This window comes from Heptranchias perlo, chromosome 27, assembly GCF_035084215.1.
Source record: "Heptranchias perlo isolate sHepPer1 chromosome 27, sHepPer1.hap1, whole genome shotgun sequence".
In the NCBI taxonomy this organism is placed as follows: Eukaryota; Metazoa; Chordata; class Chondrichthyes; order Hexanchiformes; family Hexanchidae; genus Heptranchias; species Heptranchias perlo.
This window is the reverse complement of record NC_090351.1, coordinates 38,597,414-38,619,241: the sequence shown is the minus strand read 5'-3', so window position 1 is coordinate 38,619,241 and position 21,828 is coordinate 38,597,414. Positions and strand designations below refer to the sequence as shown.

Here is a 21,828-nt window from a genome sequence, read left to right as displayed (position 1 = left end):
GTGATCCCCTGAGCTGCTAAGTGTTAAATGGACAATTATTGCCCTAATTCATCAGAAAAACTACATGCTTATAACAGTGCAACAGCTCTGCAGTGGGACAGTGCAGCAGGCTGATGCATCAGTGCCATGGTGTGGAAGGATGCAGGCTACCACACTCTTTAAAATAATAACGGAGGTTAAGAGAGTAGACGGGGAACGACTCTTCCCTACAGTAGGGGAATCCAGAACAAGGGGACATAAGTCGCTTTCTAGAATAAAGTCGGTTAAAAGTGAATCCAGGAAAAGAACTCCTTCACACAGGGTCGTGTGAATGTGGGGCTACGCTGCCCCTGAATGCACTGCATGCAGAGACAATTGAGATATTTAAGGACACTATCACTCCTTTACTTCCCAAGTACGTGCCAGCCGTGGCTCAGTGGGTAACACTCTTGCCTCTGAGTCAGAAGCTTGTGGGATCAAGTCCCACTCCAGAGACTTGAGCACATCATCCAGGCTGGCACTCCAAGTGCCAGAACTGGGGGAGTGCTGCACTGTCTGAGGTGAATGGAACGTTAAACCGAGGCCCTGTCTGCCATTTCAGGTGGAAGTATAAGATCCCACGGTGCTATTTTGAAGAAGAACAGGGAAGTTCTCCCTGGTGTCCTGGCCGATATTTATCCCTCAACCAACACCTAAAACATGATCTGGTCATTTATCTCATTGCTGTTTGTGGGACCTTGCTGTGCGAAATTTGGCTGCCGCGTTTCCCTACATTACAACAGTGACCACAGTTCAAAAGCACTTAATTGGCAGTAAAGCGCTTTGGGACGTCCTGAGGTCGTGAAAGGTGCTGCAGAAATGCAAGTTCTTTCAAGCGGCATGGAGAAAAGGTTTAAAAAAGGGATTAAAAAGATGGAGCTGCCATGGTCAACAATAGTGGACAAGCAGGCTCGATGGGCCGATTGGCATTCGGACATCCCTGCGATCCCCACTCTGAGCGCTTGATCTGCTAACGGTAGTGAAAAGGTAGACATGACCGGAATTTGATCCACTTCACTAGGCCATCGTAATGCACCCTAACAAGTGGTGAAAAGGTGAGACCCTCAAGGAAAGATTATTTTCCTATCCGTTCCTGGAATACGTTTTATGGGTTTACATGAAAAGAGTAATAAAATCCAGAAGAAAAGGCCATTCAGCCCATCAAGCCCACTCCATCCAGAGTCTAGGTATAATTATTCTATCATTAAAATAGGGTGTGGTTTTAAGTCAGTTAAGTGGTTAGAAACTAATCAGAAGTGATTAAGGTAATCGGCAAAAGAGCCAGAGGCAACATGGGGAAACATTTTTTTTACGCAGCGAGTTTGGATGATCTGGAATTCACTGCCTGAAAGGGTGGTCAAATGTAAGGAATCTTACAACACCAGTTATAGACGTAAAGCGGATTCAATAGTAACTTTCAAAATGGAATTGGATAAATACTTGAAGGGAAAAAATTTACAGGCCTATGGAGAAAGAGCAGGGTGAGTGGGACTAATTGGATAGCTCTTTCAAAGAGCCGGCACAGCCACGATGGGCCAAATGGCCTCCTCTTGTGCTGTAGCTACAATGATACTGTGAGTGGCAGGTGCAACGTTTTGGGTCTCAGTTTCTCTGGGCTAGAGAGGGAAAAAAGTCAGCCAAGGTTCCTGCCCCAGTGACCCCACTGGAACACACCCCTGTTGAATTTTCTTCAAGGCTGAGCTTTATTGACACCACTGTACCTACTCACTGGGCAGCCCCATACTTCTCAGTCCTTTTGGTGAAGGTACCAGACCCGGGCAAAGAACCTGCTCTTCCACTTCACATATGCATTCCTGCAGACAGTAGTTCTTGGGCGTTGGGGGAGGTCAGGATGTGTAGGCTTGTGATGCTGTGCATAGTTGTTTGCCCTACTTATTAAGGCTCAGTCATGAAGTGTTGGGCAAGGTAAGAGTGGATGATTGCAGAGAAGAAGAGGGGAAAATTGGCAAAGAAATAAAAATTAGTTGAAGCTTTACTTTGTTTAAAAAAAAATTCACTATACCATTCAAGCAATAGGAAACATCTCAGAGCATTAAGTTGCATAAAGACACCATTCAGCTTGCTCATAGTATGTGTGAAAGCAATCAATTTTTGGCAATGCTCAGCAACATGGTTGTAATGTGCGTCGGAGCGTGAAATAAAGCAGAGGGACAGTGTGTGTGTGGCTGCTGGTAATTCTGTAATAAATCTTACGTCGTCTTCAAAAGCGGGGGGGGGGGGGGGGGGGGCGGTTGGTGGGAGGTGGGGGTGAATGGCTGAGTCCCACAATCCGAGGTTGGGGTGGGGGGAGAGAACTTTCTTGAATGTGCTGACTCCACACTTGTTGGCCGGCGTGAAACTAACCAGAGCAGCTTTGGGAGCAGGAACCACGTCCACATAACCTGCCCCTGCCTCCTGCTAGTTTGTTGTGTGGAAAAGCGGTGCTGCTCACGGCACTGACGGATGTCCGTGCAACAGATAATTGGCGTGTCTCTGCACAGCTTGGGTCAAGGCCTTGTATGATTAATGGGGAAACACCGTGGACTTATTTGCACTGTACCATTAGAGATTAGGTTTTTGTTGAAAATGAGAGAGCGTATCAGGGAAAAAAAAACTTCATGAAAAGACTGTGACGGGGCTGGTAGGTTAGTAGATGAACACGGGAACTAGTTTAAATAAGGCCATCTGGTTTTTATAAATATGAATCCCACCCCAATGGGAAAATTACAGTGCGAGGTAATGAAATTGCTCCAGTTATATCAGTCCTATATCTATCTGTTGTCTTATTTAAGCAATGAAACAGTCCTTCTGGCAATCATGAGTTTTATTTCCAGTCTTTAAGGGTCGTATACTTCAGCTGGAAGCACTAATTTCAGGGGGCAGTGCTTTAAGGAAGAACTCATGAGCTGGACTTTGCAGCCTCAAAGGAGGACAAGTTCAGGACAAACGTCGGGAAGTATTTCTTTTGGCAAAGGCTGGTTGAGGCCAAACCTAAGAAACAGCTCGATGCCGTAATAGGAAGACAGTCGAGTTGCTATTCTGTTGGGATGAGATCAAAGTGTTTCATTAGTGGCTGTGTCATCATTAGTCACGAGGTGATATCGCACGGTCATTCAGCAGAGAACCCTAATTTTTTGCTCTGTTTCATGTTCAAGAGAATTTCTTTCTCCATGGGCAAGAGCTCCAATTTTAACCTAACTCACCTGGCGAAGGAATATATTGCTTCTTTTCCTCCTCAATACAAAAAGAGCTTTGAAATAATGCACATGAGCATGTTGGGGAGGGGATTGGAGGAGGATAAATGGAGAGTTAAGATGGGAGTTAGAAAGCACTGTTGAAGTTTTTAGGGGGTTCATGAAAGCAGGGAGAGAAATGGCAAGGCGAAAGGGGGTCTAGGAAGCGAGCTCCAGAGGACAGGAGTGTAGTGTGCTGAACAAGCAGCTGCCAATGGTGGAACAGAGGGAGTGAGGAATGAGGAGAGGCCTGTTAAAGGTTCGGAAAATGCACATGGGGACGTAAAGCAGGAGGAAGTCGTGAAGTTAGAGCGGGGTGAGGCGATGGAGGGATTGAGAGGGAGGCTGAGAATTTTGAATTCAACTCACTGGGGTACAGGGATGCAGCGGAGCTTGAAAAGAACAGGGGACGGGAGTGTGTGACTTTATGCAAGTGAGGACATGGCCTATGGCTTTTCCGAAGAGTTGAAACACATGGAGAGTTGTGGCAGAATGCCGGCTAGAAGAGTGTCGGGGAAGTTGAACCGCAACATAGAGTAGGGTTTTGTTGTTCAGGGGTTGGGGGGGGGAGTGAGGAAGGGACGACGGCAGGAAATGTTACAGATGTGAAGAAAGTGGTCTTGGTTACGGAACCGACGTGGGGGAGGAAGCTGAACTTGGGGTCCAGCGGAATGCCAAGGTTCCTCGTCGCCTGACTCAGCCTGAGGTGGCAGCTAATGGAGTCCAGGCCAGAGGCAGGTGGGTGCTGACTGGAGCCAAAAGTGAGTCGCCACCACTGCAAGCAGGCACGCACGGGGTGATGTGTGAGAGTGCTTTGCACCCTGTGGGGTGTGTGTTGAGCTTTTTATTTTGCTGGGCAGCGCCAGTCTCCATTTCCCCCTCTCTTTCCCAACAAGTCGACATGGCTAATATTGTGAATATGTGGGGATTTTACATAGAATTACATAGAATTTACAGCATAGAAACGGGCCATTCGGCCCAACTGGTCTGTGCCGGTGTTTATGTTCCACATGAGCCTCCTCCCTCCCTACTTCATCTAACCCTTATCAGCATATCCTTCTATTCCTTTATCTCTCGTGCCTATCCAGCTTCCCCTTAAATGCATCTATGCATTTTGCCTCAACTACTCCATGTGGTAACACATTCCACATTCTTACCACTCTTTGGGTAAAGAAGTTTCTCCTGAATTCCCTATTGGATTTAGTAGCGACTATTTTATATTTATGACCTCTAGTTTTGGACTCCCTCACAAGTGGAAATGTTTTCTCTACGTCTACCCCATCAAACCCAATCATAATCTTAAAGACCTCTATCAGGTCACCCCTCAGTCTGCTCTTTTCTAGAGAAAAGAGCCCCAGCTTGTTCAGCCTTTCCTGATAAGGATATCCTGGTATCAGCCTTGTGAATCTTTTTTGCACCCACTCCAATGCCTCTATATTATTTCTATAATATGAAGACCAGAACTGTGCACACAATACTCCAAGTGTGGTCTAACTCAAGTCCGATGCAAGTCTACCATAACCTCTTTGCTTTGCAATTCTATCCCTCTAGAAATGAACCCTCGTGTTTGATTTGCCTTCTTTCTGGTCTTATTAACTTGCTTCGCTACTTTTAGTGATTTATGTATCTGTACCCCTAGATCCCTTTGCTCCTCTATCCCGTTTCCCCTTTAAACTCTTATTATCAACGGGGATTCACCCTTTTAAAATCCTAAAGCTACTTTTAAATTGGAGCAAAATTCCCGCTCCAGATCTCACTTGGCAGTCCAAGTCTTTCTTCACGATTTTGAATAGTCTGAGTCGATATCAGTTATGGATATTGTGGCTGTTTGTGAATGAAGAGTAGCAAGGAAGTTATGCTGAATCTTTATAAATCACTGGTTAGGCCTCAGCTGGAGTATTGTGTCTAATTCTAGGCAGCACACTGTAGGAAGGATGTCAAGGCCTTGGGGAGGGTACGGAGGAGATTTATCGGAATGGTACCTGGGATGAGGAACTTCAGTCTCCCTAGAGCATAGAAGGTTAAGAGGAGATTTAGTAGAGGTGCTCAAAATAATGAGAGGTTTTGATAGAGGGAGAAACTGGTCGTAGGGCTAGTAACCAGAAATCACAGATTTAAGATAATTGGCAAAAAATCCAGTGGGAAAATTAGGAGAATTTTTTTATGTAGCGAGTTGTTACGATCTGGAATGCACTGCCTGAACTTAAGAAATAGGAGCAGGAGTAGGCCATACAGCCCCTCGAGCCTGCTCCACCATTCTGTATGATAATGGCTGATCTTAGCGCTCAACTCCATTTTCCTGCCTGATCTCCATATCCCTTGATTCCCCTAGAGTCCAAAAATCTATCTATCTCAGCCTCGAATATACTCAATGACTCAGCATCCACTGCCCTCAGGTAGAGATTTCCAAAGATTCACAACTCTGAGTGAAGAAATTCCTCCTCATGTCAGTCTTAAATGGCTGACCCCTTATCTTGCGACTATACCCCTTAGTTCTAGACTCTCCAGCCAGGGCAAACAACCTCTCAGCATCTACCCTGTCAAGCCCCCTCAGAAACTTATATGTGTCAATTAGATCACCTCTCATTCTTCTAAACTCCAGAGAGTATAGGCCCATTCTACTCAATTTCTCCTTATAGAAAACTCTCTTGTCCCAGGATTCAATCTAGTGAACCTTCGCTGCACCCGCCTCTAAGGCAAGCATATCCTTCCTTAGTTAAGGAGACCAAAACTGTGTACACAACTCCAGGTGAGGTCTCACCAAAGCCCTATACAATTTTTTTTTTATTCGTTCCTGGGATGTGGGCGTTGCTGGCAAGGCCAGCATTTATTGCCCATCCCTAATTGCCCCTTGAGAAGGTGGTGGTGAGCCGCCTTGAACCGCTGCAGTCCGTGTGGTGAAGGTTCTCCCACAGTGCTGTTAGATAGGGAGTTCCAGGATTGTGACCCAGTGACGATGAAGGAACGGCGATATATTTCCAATTCGGGATGGTATGTGACTTGGAGGGGAACATGCAGGTGGTGTTGTTCCCATGTACCAGCTGATCTTGTCCTTCTAGGTGGTAGAGGTTGCGGGTTTGGGAGGTGCTGTCGAAGAAGCCTTGGCGAGTTGCTGCAGTGCATCCTGTAGATGGTACATCCTGTAGATGGTACACACTGCAGCCACTGTGCGCCAGTGGTGAAGGGAGTGAATGTTTAGGGTGGTGGATGGGGTGCCAATCAAACGGGCTGCTTTGTCCTGGATGGCGTTGAGGTTCTTGAGTATTGTTGGAGCTGCACTCATCCAGGCAAGTAAGAGTATTCCATCACACTCCTGACTTGTGCCTTGTAGATGGTGGAAAGACTTTGGAAGTGAGTCACTCGCCGCAGAATACCCAGCCTCTGACCTGCTCTTGTAGCCGTAGTATTTGTGTGACTGGTCCAGTTAAGTTTCTGGTCATTTGTAGTAAGACTTCCTTACTCTTGTACTCCAACCCCCTTGCAATAAAGGCTAACATTCCATTTGCCTTCCTAATTGCTTGCTGTACCTCCAAGCTAACTTTTTGTGTTTCTTGTACGAGGAAATCAAAATCTCTCTGAACACCAACATTTTTACCATTTAAAAAATAACCTGTTTTTCTATTCTTCCTACCAAAGTGAATAACCTCACAGTTCCCCACATTATACTCCATTTGCCACCTTCTTGCCCACTCACTTAACCTGTCTATATCCTTTTGTAGACTCTCTGTCCTCTTCACAGCTTACTTTCCTACCCAGCTTTGTATCGTCAGCAAACTTGGATACATTACACTCAGTCCCTTCATCTAAGTCATTAATATAGATTGTAAATAGCTGAGGCCCAAACACCGATCCTTGCGGCACCCCACTAATTACAGCCTGCCAACCTGAAAATGACCTGTTTATCCATACTCTCTTTTCTGCACATTAACCAATCCTCTATCCATGCTAATATATTACCCCAACCCCATGAGCCCTTACCTTGTGTAACAACCTTTTATGTGACACCTTATCGAATGCCTTGTGAAAATCCAAATATACTACATCCACTGGTTCCCCTTTATCATCTACCCTGTTAGTTACATACTCAAAAAAAACTCTAATAAATTTGTCAAACACAATTTCCCTTTCATCAAACCATGTTGACTCTGCCTAATCATATTATGATTTTCTAAGTCCTTTGTTATCACTTCCTTAATAATGGATTCCAGCATTTTCCTGATGACTGATATCAGACTAACTGGCCTACAGTTCCCTGTTTTTTCTCTCTCCCTCCTTTCTTGAATAGCGGGGCTCCATTTGCTACCTTCCAATCCGCTGGGACCATTCTAGAATCTAGGGAATTTTGGAAGATCACAACTAATGCATCCACTATCTCTGCAGCCACCTCTTTTAGAACCCTAGGATGTAGGCCATCAGGTCCAGGAGATTTATCGGCTTTTAGTCCCATTAGTTTCTCCAGTACTTTTTCTCTACTGGTAATTACTTTAAGTTCCTCACTCTCATTAGCCCCTTGGTTCCCCACTATTTCTGGTATGTTTTTTGAGTCTCCTGCTGTGAAGACAGATGCAAAATATTTGTTTAACATCTCTGCCGTTTCCTTATCCCCCATTATAATTTCTCCTGTCTCAGCTTCTGAGTGACCAATGTTTACTTTTGCCAATCTCTTCCTTTTTACATACATGTAGAAGCCCTTACAATCCGTTTACTTTCATATTCTATTTTCTCCCTTTTTAATTTTTTGGTGGTCCTTTCCTGGTTTCTAAAACTCCCAATCCTCAGGCTTACTATTCTTCTCCGCAACTTCTATCCAATAGCGATCATAACATGATCGAGTTCAAGGTAGTGTTTGAAAGGGAAAAAAGTGAATCAGCTGCTAAGATTCTAGACTTGGGTAAGGCCGACTTCAATGGGATGAAACAGAGACTGTCCAAAGTAAACTGGGCAAATCTGTTAATGGGTAAAATGACTGATGATCAGTGGGTAATGTTTAAAGAAACATTTAACGTGATACAGAATCAGTTTATACCCCTGAGGGGCAAGAACTCTACTTGCCAAAAAAAACAGCCATGGACAACTAAAGAGGTAAGGGATAGTATAAGACATAAGGAAAGGGCATACAAAAAGGCAAAAAATGGCACAGATCCTGGCGAATGGGAAAGATACAAAGATCAACAAAGGGTCACAAAACAGATAGTAAGAGCTACAAAAAGAGAGTATGAAAAGAAACGTGCAAGGGATATCAAAACCAATACAAAGAACTTTTATAGTTATATTAGGAAAAAGAGGGTGGTCAGGAGCAGTGTTGGCCCCTTAAAAACTGAAAATGGGGATATTGTCATTGACAATGGGGAAATGGCAGACATGTTGAATAATTACTTTGCATCAGTATTTACAGTCGAAAAAGAGGATAGCATGCCGAAAATCCCAAGAAAACTAATATTGAGTTGGGGACAGGGACTCGATAAAATTAACATAAGTAAAACAACAGTAATGAAGAAAATAATAGCACTGAAGAGTGACAACTCCCCAGGGCCAGATGATTTCCATCTCAGGATTTTAAAGGAAGTAGGTGAGCACATTGCAGATGCCCTAACTATAATCTTTCAAAGTTCTCTAGATTCAGGAACTGTCCCTCTAGATTGGAAAATTGCACACGTCACTCTGCTTTTTAAGAAAGGAGAGAGAGGGAAACAGTTAGCCTAACATCTGTTGTGGGGAAAATGCTGGAGTCTATAATTAAGGATAGGGTGACTGAACACCTCGCGAATTTTCAGTTAATCAGAGAGAGCCAGCATGGATTTGTGAAAGGTAGGTCGTGCCTGACAAATCTGATTGAATTTTTTTGAAGAGGTGACTAAAGTAGTGGACAGTGGAATGTCAATGGATGTGATTTATATGGACTTCCAGAAGGCATTTGATAAGGTCCCACATAAGAGACTAAGATTAAGCCCATGGAATCGAGGGAAAAGTACGGACTTGGTTAGGAGGTTGGCTGAGCGAAAGGCAACAGAGAGAAGGGATAATGGGTAGGTACTCACATTGGCAGGATGTGACTAGTGGAGTCCTGCAGGGACCTGTCTTGGGGCCTCAATTATTCACTATTTATTAACGACTTAGATGAAGGCATAGAAAGTCTCATATCTAAGTTTGCCAATGACGCAAAGATTGGTGGCATTGTAAGCAATGTAGATGAAAACATAAAATTACAAAGGGATATTGATAGATTAGGTAAATGGGCAAAACTGTGGCAAATGGAATTCAATGTAGGCAAATGTGAGGTCATCCACTTTGGATCAAAAAAGGATAGAACAGGGTACTTTCTAAATGGTAAAATGTTAAAAACAGTGGATGTCCAAAGGGACCTAGGGGTACAGGTACATAGATCATTGAAGTGTCATGAACCGATGCAGAAAATAAGGCTAATGGAATGCTGGCCTTTATATCTAGAGGACTAGAGTACAAGGGGGCAGAAGTTATGCTGCAGCTATACAAAACCCTGGTTAGACCGCACCTGGAGTACTGTGAGCAGTCTGGGCACCGCACCTTCGGAAGGACATATTGGCCTTGGAAGGAGTGCAGCGTAGGTTTACTAGAATGATACCCGGACTTCAAGGGTTAAGTTATGAGGAGAGATTACACAAATTGGGGTTGTATTCTCGAGTGTTTAGAAGGTCAAGGGATGATCTGATCGAAGTTTATAAGATATTAAGGGGAACAGATAGGGTGGATAGAGAGAAACTATTTCCGCTGGTTGGGGATTTTAGGAGTAGGGGGCACAGTCTAAAAATTAGAGCCAGACCTTTCAGGAGTGAGATTAGAAAACATTTCTACACACAAAGGGTGGTAGAAGTTTGGAACTGTCTTCCGCAAACGTCAATTGATACTAGCTCAATTGCTAAATTTAAATCTGAGATAGATAGCTTTTTGGCAACCAAAGGTATTAAGGGATATGGGCCAAAGGCAGGTATATGGAGTTAGATCACAGATCAGCCATGATCTTATCAAATGGCAGAGCAGGCAAGAGGAGCTGAATGGCCTCCTCCTGTTCCTATATTCTTATGTTCCTATTATAGGCCTCTTCTTTTAATCTAATGCTGTCCTTAACTTAATTTTCCCCATGGAGTTTTTATTTCTCAGTGGAATGTATATTCGTTGAGAATGTTGAAATATTTCTTTAAATGCTTGGCATTGCTTATCTACCATCATACCCTTTAATGTGATTTCCTAATCTATGTTAGCCAACTCGCCCCTCATACCTATGTAGTTGGCTTTATTTAAGTTTGAGATTCTAGTCTCTGAAAGGGTGGTGGAAGAAGTTTCAATAGTAACTTTCAAAAGGGAATTGGATAAATACTTGAAAAGGAAAAGATTGCATGCCTATGGGGAAAGAGCAGGGGAGTGGGTCTAATTGGATATCTCTTTCAAAGAGCTCGCATAGGCAAGATGGGCTGACTGCCTCCTTCTATGCTGTAAGATTCTACGAACTGTAACTGTTGATGTGACCCTTTCACTATTTTGTGATGTGCCTGGAGTTCCATTGTGTGGGTGTGTAACAAGAAATTATGATGCACTGAGATTCAGCTGTAAAGTTGTCAGAGGCAAGGCAAGGGGTTAATACTGGGTCAAGGCGGTAGTTTAACTTCTGCTGACGACCACACATCGTCATGTGCTACACAATGCGTCAGGGTCAGAAGATAATGGTCTGAAATATAAACTGTTACTTAAGTTTCAGCTCAAATGAATAAAATTGTAATTGTTTCTACTGAAATATTTAAGTAGAAACAAAGTAGAGCAATCCAAAATTAACCCCACTGCCTTGCACTCTCCCCATAGCCCTGTATCTTCCTCTGCTTCAAAATGTTTATCCACTTTTCCCTTAAAAGGTGCATTGGCCTCTACCTCAACCACTCCCCGTGGCAAAACATTCCATGCACTAATAACCCTCGTTTTAAAAAAAAATATTCCTAACACCGTGGTGATATTGGCCTATGCTGGTAGCATGAAATGGGCTCATAACAATCGGCAGCGTGTTTACACCACATCCGATTTTCTTTTCTATTGAGACTAACTCTAGCCAATGTTTTGTAAATTTCATCAGTGCTACTTTACACTTGTACTCTATTCCCTGTTTATAAAACCCAAGATGCTATTGGGCCTTTGTATGGCTTTATCTACCTTGCTTGCTCTTTCAGTTGATTATGTATACGAACCCCTTGGTGTCTCTGTTTATCTGCACCCTTTCAGCCTCTTTCCATTAAGTATATATTCCCGTTCCTTGCTCTTGCTCTCAAAATGTATTACTTCACACTTATCACCTTAATTTGCACTTGCCACCTGTCTGTCCGTTCTGCTAACCTGTCTTGTGTCTTCCTGAAGTCTTTCACAGTCCTCTTCACTGTTTACCAAAACAAATTTTGAGGTCATGCTCTCTATGTCGAAGTCCAAATCAAGATATCCAGGCCTGGAGTTTCCTCTGCATTTGGGCGCAGACACACCCATAATCTGGGTGCAAACAAATTACATGGTTTAAAAGATCGCGGAATTTGGAACATAAGAACAGGAGGAGGTAAAATGATTCGATAGGGTAGATACAGAGAAACTATTTCCTCTGATGGGAGAATCCAGAACAAGTGGGCGTAATCTTAAAATTAGAGCCAGGCCATTCAGGAGTGAAATCAGGAAGCACTTTTTCACACAAAAGTTAGTGGAAATCTGGAACACTCTTTTCTGGCCCCCCTCCCCCCTTAAGGCTGTGGATGCTGGGTGTTAATTGAAGCTTTCAAGACTGAGATCGATAGATTTAGGTAAGGACATCAAGGGATATGCATCAAAGGCAGGTAAATGAGGTTGAGCTGCAGATCAGCCATGATCTAATTGAATGGCGGAACAGGTTCAAGGGGCTGAATGGCCTACTCCTGGTCCTATGTTCAGTCATGTGATTGGTGTTAGGATATTCAAGTTCTTGTATCCACCTCATCCAGAAAGGTCAGTGATACCAGAGCGGGTAATTACAAAGCTACGCTGTCATATAAAGCATCGCAAATTGGGAGCAAGAACAGCAACACTGGCGATCACAGTTTTTTTTCCATACAAACACATTCTTTGCTTGTACCTGCTGTTCAAGGTCGGCCATCAAGTCAATCAGCTGAAGTCTAGTGAATTCCAAGAAGTGTGTACATTGGAGTTCTAAATTATTTTAGTATTTGGCTTTACCATCACTGTGATGAAACCATTTTTGCACAACTTCCTTGCTCGGCATTCTGATCCTGAACCACTCTCGCTGCAGTCTCACTGTGGCCAGCATTTACAAATGATGTGTCGTTTCAATCAGCCCACTTAAGGTTAAGAGTAGTCTTCTTGAAATAATAAAGAACTTAGGAATTCTCATCAAATATTAAGATGCTGAAAACTGTCACCACATAGGAATCCGTAAGAACTCAGACATGTGTTCCAACACTTTGGTCGGTTAGCGATCCTACGCACACATCAGGAGTGGCCGTTGTTAGTAAGGCTTGGGCAGTGGGACAGTCTCAACATTTCAAAGTCAACTCTCAGCCAGAGTTACTCACTCAACAGTTTCTTGGAGTGAAAGTGTGAGATTTATCCAAAATGGCTTCAGTGGCTCTGATCTTTATGAAATGCTGGTTATTTCCCTGACTCATCTTTTCTTTTTCTTTCATTGTTTGAGTCTTTGAATGCGAATTTGGTTTAAAATTTCTCCATGTACTTTCCCAGGTGAAGGATCGTGGGTTTAATGCAGACTTTGTGCTATGAGTTGCTATTAACGATCGCCCGTTCATATTCTTACACGACTTGAGTGAGCTGGAGTTTCCAGTTTCTTACTTCTGTCCCCGGCAGCATGCCAGAGTAGCTCAGCGAAGATGAATTTGTTCACGGCTCCCTTACAGAAACACCAGCAGAGTCGCGTAAAAGGATGTTTTGATCTTTCTAGGGCCAGTTGGTTTTGTCAAGGGCCATTTGTCCATCACGCTGATAGCAGGGGTACTTAAAATCGAGTGATCAGGTCATCACTGGAAACCTCTGCACATGAACAGCAGTGAAATTTTATGAGTGTGGAGTGTGAGATGGATTACAGATGTGTTTGAAAGTAAATCCAACCCTCGTTTATTTGTGAGTGGGATGCACAAGCAACTTACGTTGGTTTGCTTTTTAAAAAGAAAACAACTTTACACTTCACTCCAAAAAAAAAAGATTGGGTCACTGGGCACTGTTCTCCACTTATTTAATACTGTACCCTCCAGTGTTCCATTTGTCCCTGTCTATTAATTCTTTCAGATTCTCCAATTTACGCTTTCTATTCTTCCAATTAATTACTTAGAAATGCCAGTATTATTTAATGAGGAACAAAGGAGTGGCAATGAGAATTAAACTAAGACATGGAGTTTGCAACTTTAATATTGATGCTTGTTGAGGGAGAATATTTTATCAGCTACTCTCTGGGTCAGGTTTCATGCAAGGCAGAGCCCCATTGTCCTAAACCAGATTGGCAGAAAATTGCACGAGCCTGATGGGTTTATTTTCAAAACTCGTCATCCCTTCAGTTTGAATTGAATTGAGGGCAATGGACTTGTAGCACAGGATGGGCACCCATGTCACCGCGGAGGTTGGAGGCCTACAACCTGCCCGTTTGCTAACTCGCACCAAATCCCGTTCACCCATCACCCCCTCTGCTTGCTGACCTACATTGGCGCCTGGACTGGGAATGCCTCGATTTTAAAATTCTCAACCTTGTGTTCAAATCCCTCCATGGCCTCGCCCACTCCCTATCTCTGTAACCTCCTTCAGCCCCACAACGCTGAGATCTTTGCGCTCCTCCAATTCTGGCCTCTTCCGCATCGCCGATTTTCATCGCTTCACCATTGGAGGCCGTGCCTTCAGCTGCCTAAGCCCTAAGCTCTGGAATTCCCTCCCTAAATCCTCTCCGCCTCTCTCTCCTCCTTTAAGATGCTCCTTAAAACCTACCTCTCCCTGTCCTAATATCTACTGCGGCTCAGTGACAAATTTTGCCTGATAATCTCCTGTGGAGAGCCTTGGGACGTTTTGCTACATTAATGGCGCAATATAAATGCAGGTTGTTGTTTGATCAGTGTGCGTAAGCTGTGGCTTTGTTGCAAAGCGCTAGCTCCTTAAATTTGAGCCATGCTGCTGCCACACGGCGCCTGCTTGGCGTGAAGGAGTGACCATCTTGTTAAAAAGAAAATAATAATTCAGGTACCCATGCTGGACAACAGCTGGCCAGATGCCCCATTCACTGACTGCTGGTGCCTAATATTTTGTCCCCTTACTGTCCTCATCACTTTGCGAGCAGAGTGCCAGAGAATGGGAAACAAAGCTAACCTTGAATTATCTGTTAACGTTGGGTATTTTCTTACATGATTCCGTGAGCTCGGAAGCATGTGGGAGTAGTTCACGGAAGATGAATTTGTTTCTTTATTGAAACTCTAGGGTCCTAAAAGAAAAAAGACCTTCTGCCCAATCTGGCCTGCATGCAGTGTCTAATCTGACACTGTGAACCGAGAGAAGCCGGAAGGCCTTTCTCATCTTTAGCTCACAAGATAAATACATTCATTTAGAAATCTACCGTTCCACCTGCTCCCATCGCAGCACTCAACTGTCTAAAATAAACAACCTTGGAATCATTTAAGCCTCCTGCATGGACGTCTTTTGTGCAAAGAAAACTATTGATATTGAGCAGGGTAGTTATGCCGGAAGTATCAGTTCTCAAGCAACATAATTTTCATAATCTGAAGGAAACCCCAAGTTAATGCTTTCAATTCCATTGTCCAATATTATGCAGATAAACGGAACAGTAATTCTCTTAACACCTTATCTGCTTTTATCACAAACTGTTCTTTCCAGACTGCAGTTTTGTACAATAGTCTAATTCTCACGTCAATTCATTTCAGAGCAGCACTAATGCAGTGTTTTTGGTTCTCAGTTGACAAAACAGGAGTCAAATAGTTTACGAATACTGTAACGCGTTTCCCTGTGAGGTTTGGTGTGCCAAGTCTTAGGGAAGAAACAAAAAACATGTTGCCTGTAGTTTCATAATGACTCTCTTGTATGTCACTGGATCACAAGACATGCCTCTAACTCTCACTTCCTTACTGTTTAATGTCTTGCAGTTCTTCAGCACTCTCTTTGCACCCTTCAACTTTGTGATGGAGAAGATTGAGAGTGTCTTACCCACCAGCTTCTGGCACCTGCTGACTCGAATCTGACAGAAATGGTTCATAGAGAACAGACCCCAACGCTCTTTCCCTTCCTGCCCACCCAACCCCCCCACCTTCCCTGGATCTGTCAGTGTACAACAAAACACTGCCCAGGCTATCGAGGCAAGGGAGAGAAAGGGCGAGGAGAACACCACTACTGCAAGTCGGAGACACTGTCACTTCTGCCCAAATCCAGATCTCGGTGATGCTTTAACGTTTTAACAAAGAACTGAGGAGAGTTTATTTCAGTCACTTCTTACCAACAGGAGAAACGGACAAAAAATTAAAAGGAAAAAAAAATAAAGTTAAATTTTGTGCACTGTGTATGGACGGATCCCATTTTATTTCCATTCACTAACTTCTGTTGCACTCTTTCACAAGAGCACAGGCTATTTACAGATGAGAAAGGCCATTCAGCCCATCTTAATTCGCCTAACCAGAGAGATCCTATTGTAGCGTCCAATAGTTTCTTGAACGTTTCCAAGATTTTCGCCTCCACTACTCTATCTGGAAGTTTATTCCACGTGTTGTTCGCTGTTTGTGTGAAGAATTTCTTGATATCAGTCTTAAAATTATCCATCGCTACTTTGAGTCTGTGTCCCCTTGTTGTACTCCCACAGATTAATTTAACTTTTTCTATACCCTTATAAGATAGAATGATAGAGTTTACAACATGGAAACAGGCCCTTCGGCCCAACATGTCCATGTCGCCCAGTTTATACCACTAAGCTAGTCCCAATTGCCTGCACTTGGCCCATATCCCTCCATCTTACCCATGTAACTGTCCAAATGCTTTTTAAAAGACAAAATTGTACCCGCCTCTACTACTGCCTCTGGCAGCTCGTTCCAGACACTCACCACCCTTTGAGTGAAAAAATTGCCCCTCTGGACCCTTTTGTATCTCTCCCCTCTCACCTTAAATCTATGTCCCCTCGTTATAGACTCCCCTACCTTTGGGAAAAGATTTTGACTATCTACCTTATCTATGCCCCTCATTATTTTATGGACTTCTATAAGATCACCCCTTAACCTCCTACTCTCCAGGGAAAAAAGTCCCAGTCTATCTAACCTCTCCCTATAAGTCAAACCATCAAGTCCCGGTAGCATCCTAGTAAATCCTTTCTGCACTCTTTCTAGTTTAATAATATCCTTTCTATAATAGGGTGACTAGAACTGTACACAGTATTCCAAGTGTGGCCTTACTAATGTCTTGTACAACTTCAACAAGACATCCCAACTCCTGTATTCAATGTTCTGACCAATGAAACCAAGCATGCCGAATGCCTTCTTCACCACCCTATCCACCTGTGACTCCACTTTCAAGGAGCTATCAACCTGCACTCCTAGATCTCTTTGTTCTATAACTCTCCCCAACGCCCTACCGTTAACGGAGTAGGTCCTGGTCCGATTCGATCTACCAAAATGCATCACCTCACATTTATCTAAATTAAACTCCATCTGCCATTCATCGGCCCACTGGCCCAATTTATCAAGATCCCGTTGCAATCCTAGATAACCTTCTTCACTGTTCACAATGCCACCAATCTTGGTGTTATCTGCAAACTTACTAACCATGCCTCCTAAATTCTCATCCAAATCATTAATATAAATAACAAATAACAGCGGACCCAGCACCGATCCCTGAGGCACACCGCTGGTCACAGGCCTCCAGTTTGAAAGACAACCCTCTACAACCACCCTCTGTCTTCTGTCGTCAAGCCAATTTTGTATCCAATTGGCTACCTCACCTTGGATCCCGTGAGATTTAACCTTATGTAACAACCTACCATGCGGTACCTTGTCAAAGGCTTTGCTGAAGTCCATGTAGACCACGTCTACTGCACATCTATCTTCTTGGTTACCCCTTCAAAAAACTCAAATTCGTGAGACATGATTTTCCTCTCACAAAACCATGCTGACTGTTCCTAATTAGTCCCTGCCTCTCCAAATGCCTGTAGATCCTGTCTCTCAGAATACCCTCTAACAACTTACCCACTACAGATGTCAGGCTCACTGGTCTGTAGTTCCCAAGCTTTTCCCTGCTGCCCTTCTTAAACAAAGGCACAACATTTGCTACCCTCCAATCTTCAGGCACCTCACCTGTAGCTGTCGATGATTCAAATATCTCTGCTAGGGGATCTGCAATTTCCTCCTATAACGTCCTGGGATACATTTCATCAGGTCCCGGAGATTTATCTACCTTGATGCGCGTTAAGACTTCCAGCACCTCCCCCTCTGTAATATGTACACTCCTCAAGACATCACTATTTATTTCCCCAAGTTCCCTAACATCCATGCCTTTCTCAACCGTAAATACCGATGTGAAATATTCATTCAGGATCTCACCCATCTCTTGTGGTTCTGCACATAGATGACCTTGTTGATCCTTAAGAGGCCCTACTCTCTCCCTAGTTACTCTTTTGCCCTTTATGTACTTGTAGAAGCTCTTTGGATTCGCCTTTGCCTTATCTGCCAAAGCAATCTCATCCCCTTTTTGCCCTCCTGATTTCTCTCTTAACTCTACTCCGGCAATCTCTATACTCTTCAAGGGATCCACTTGATCCCAGCTGTCTATGCATGTCATATGCCTCCTTCTTCTTTTTGACTAGGGCCTCAATCTCCCGAGTCATCCAAGGTTCCCTACTTCTACCAGCCTTGCCCTTCACTTTATAAGGAATGTGCTTACCCTGAACCCTGGTTAACACACTTTTGAAAGCCTCCCACTTACCAGACGTCCCTTTGCCTGCCAACAGACTCTCCCAATCAACTTCTGAAAGTTCCTGTCTAATACCATCAAAATTGGCCTTTCCCCAATTTAGAATTTTAACTTTTGGGCCAGACCTATCATTCTCCATAGCTATCTTAAAACTAATGGAATTATGATCACTGGTCCCAAAGTGATCCCTCACGAACACTTCTGTCACCTGCCCTTCCTTATTTCCCAAGAGGAGGTCAAGTTTTGCCCCCTCTCTAGTCGGGCCATCCACATACTGAATGAGAAATTCCTCCTGAATACACTCAACAAATTTCTCTCCATCCAAGCCCCTAATGCTATGGCTGTCCCAGTCAATGTTGGGAAAGTTAAAGTCCTCCACTATTACCACCCTGATTTTCTTGCAGCAGATCACCTCTCAGACGCCCCCTTTCCAAAGCCCCGGGCTAATCCAGTCTTTCCTCATAACTCAGACGTTACTAGGATCAGCCTGGCTCTTTCTGCCAATAGAGCTTTGCAGCCGCTCGTGGTAAACATCGAACTCTGGAACTGTTGCTGTCTGTCGCTGAAGGATCCTGTGAGCTTCACGGTGCAGTGCTCTGGAGCAGTCACAGAAAATGCTGGAAATAACCCGTCTTTCGCTTTGCGATGCTGCTCAACGTGCAGTGTTTATACTGGGGCGTTTTGTGTTTGTATATTTCAGATTCCTATTGTTTGTTACAGATATGGTACCAGGGATGAGGGTCTTCAGTTATGTGGAGAGACTGGGATTGTTCTCCTTAGAGCAGAGAAGCTTACGGGGAGATGTAATAGAGGGATTCAAAATCTCATGAGTGGTTTTGTTAGAGTAAATAAGGAGAAACTGTTTCCACTGGCAGGAGGGTCGGTAACCAGAGGACACAGAGAAAACAGGGAGGTATTGCTGCAGTTATATAAGGTATTGGTGAGACCGCACCTGGAATACTGCATACAGTTTTGGTCTCCATACTTAAGAAAAGACATACTTGCTCTCGAGGCAGTACAAAGAAGGTTCACTCGGTTAACCCCGGGGATGAGGGGGCGGACATATGAGGAGAGGTTGAGTAGATTGGGACTCTACTCATTGGAGTTCAGAAGAATGAGAGGCGATCTTATTGAAACATATAAGATTGTGAAGGGGCTTGATCGGGTGGATGCGGTTAGGATGTTCCCAAGGATGGGTGAAACTAGAACTAGGGGGCATAATGTTAGAATAAGGGGCTGCTCTTTCAAAACTGAGATGAGGAGAAACTTCTTCACTCAGAGGGTAGTAGGTCTGTGGAATTTGCTGCCCCAGGAAGCTGTGGAAGCTACATCATTAAATAAATTTAAAACAAAAATAGACAGTTTCCTCGAAGTAAAGGGAATTAGGGGTTACGGGGAGCGGGCAGGAAATTGGACATGAATTTAGATTTGAGATTAGGATCAGATCAGCCATGATCTTATTGAATGGCGGAGCAGGCTCGAGGGGCCGATTGGCTTACTCCTGTTCCTATTTCTTATGTTTCTTATGACACAGATTTAAACTAATTGGCAAAGAAGCCAGGGGGAGATGAGAGGTTTTTTTTACACAGCGAGTTGTTTTGACTTGGAATACACTGCCTGAAAGGGTGGTGGAAGCAGATTCAATAGTAACTTTTAAAAGGGAATTGGATAAATACTTGAAAAGGAAAAATTTGCAGGGCTATGGGGAAAGAGCGGGGGAGAGTGACTAATTGGGAATTCTTTCAGAGAGCTGACACAGGCACGATCCTGTGCTGTATTATTCTATATATAAAAAAAATCTGAACCACTCCAATGCATATATATTTTTGCTGGTGTGCAATCACTCCCAAGTAGAGAGAACAAACAAACTCGCATTAATACCTTATGGCAGCTTCACATATTTTCGAAGGGCAGTAGGCAAAGCAGCGAATGTTTTGTGCATAGCAAGATCCCACAAACACCAAATGAGATGGATTAACTGGTGGTCACTTTTTCTTTGAATAGGAACATGGATTTTATCTGAGCCAGCATTCTCATCGTTGTGTTCAAGTCCCTCCATGGCCTCGCCCCTTCATATCTCTGTAACCTCCTCCAGCTCTACCACCCTCCAAGATCTCTGCATTCCTCCAATTCTGGCCTCTTGTACTTCCCCGATTTCCTCTGCCCCACCATTGGTGGCCATGGCTTCAACCGTCTCGACCCTAAGCTCTGAAATTCCCTCCCCAAACCTCTTCATCTCTCCTCCTTTAAGACTCTTCTTAAAACCTACCTCTTTGACCAAGCTGTTAATCACTTGTCCTAATGTTTCCTTCTTTGGTTCAGTGTTAATTTTTGTCTGATTACGCTCCTGTGGAGTGCCTTGGACGTTTTACTGAACTAAAGGCACAATATAAATGCAAATTATGATGAGACTTGAATCCATTGTTCTAACCAGAATGCTACCAACTGAACCAAGCTGACATTATTATTCTGTGTGTCCAGTAAATAGTTTGGACTTTTCCATTATTGTCAAAGTCTGAGAAGATTTAACATATGGCTGCATATAGTGACACCACAAGCCCCGGCCAGAATGGAGATGATTGTGTAATCCCCCCGACAATCGCGCTTGGAGACCGCACTGCTGTAAATGACTGGGATTGATTTTACGCACATAATTTGTGTTACGTAACTAGTATTTTGCTGGAGAAATAACAATTTGTATTATGTAATTACCCTCCACTCTGCATTTTGCTGGGGAAATTATCGGGAGACTTTAAATAGTGCGTAGACACTGTTTAAATAGATTCTGTTTGCTGTAAAATAGACTTTGCCCTAAGTCCTGCCCAGCCTCCAACTCATTGGCTGACACGGTGGTGCCAACAGTCACTCTGTTAATGTATTCAGGTTCTCCCATCCAATTTTTTCCCCCTTTCTAAAGGCACCCATTTGCATTGCAGTATATTTCAATGGGTACCAGGTGGTGTCAGCTGTGGCTCAGTTGGTAGCGCTCTTGCCTCTAAGTTAGAAGATTGTGCGTTCAAATCCGCACTCCCGAGACTCAAGCACAAAATCTAGGCTGATACTTCATTTTCTGATGTATTTATATTAATGCACATCCAGTTTGGATTCCCTTAGTTTGGTAATCTTGCATTTCTTGTTTTACCATCTTGTCCTGTTAAACCTTTTTCAACTTTTCTACCTCATTTACCTCAGCGTCTAAATCTTACCTTGTCTTAGTTGCAGCCTCTGCCTTCCCCTTTTCTCCCCTCCCCTGCCATATTAGTTTAACCCCTCCAGCACGGTGCTGGTTAGCCTTATCACAATGAGATTGATCCCCGGCTCTTTTCAGGTGTAGGCAGTTGTATTATTACTGCCCCAAGGCCCAGGAATCTTAAACCTTCCCAATTCTCTACTCGTGCATTTACCTGCCCAGTCAGCCTTAGCTCGGTGGTAGTACTCTCACCTTAGAGTCACAAGGTGTTGGGTTCAAGTCCAACTCCAACTCCAGAGACTTGAGCACATAATCAGTCTAATATCTTTGCAGTACTGAGGGAATGCTGCACTGTCAGAGGTGCTGTCATTCGTTAAGCTGAGGCTCCATGTGCCCTCGGGTGGACATGAAAGATCTCACGGCACTATTTGAAGGAGA

General features: G+C 43.7%; 1 protein-coding gene across 13 annotated transcripts in view; it reads left to right on the top strand.

Annotated features, from left to right (window-relative positions):
- Window positions 1–15,808, top strand: part of LOC137344605 (suppressor of tumorigenicity 7 protein homolog) — a 140,183-nt gene extending 124,375 nt beyond the window's left edge. For all 13 annotated transcript variants that reach the window (XM_068007698.1, XM_068007696.1, XM_068007690.1 and 10 more), the window contains one exon: window positions 15,398–15,808. In XM_068007698.1, the coding sequence (XP_067863799.1) occupies window positions 15,398–15,493 (96 nt within the window). In that variant the 3' untranslated portion in view covers window positions 15,494–15,808. The remainder of the gene's footprint in view (window positions 1–15,397) is intronic.
- Window positions 15,809–21,828: the final 6,020 nt, after the last annotated feature.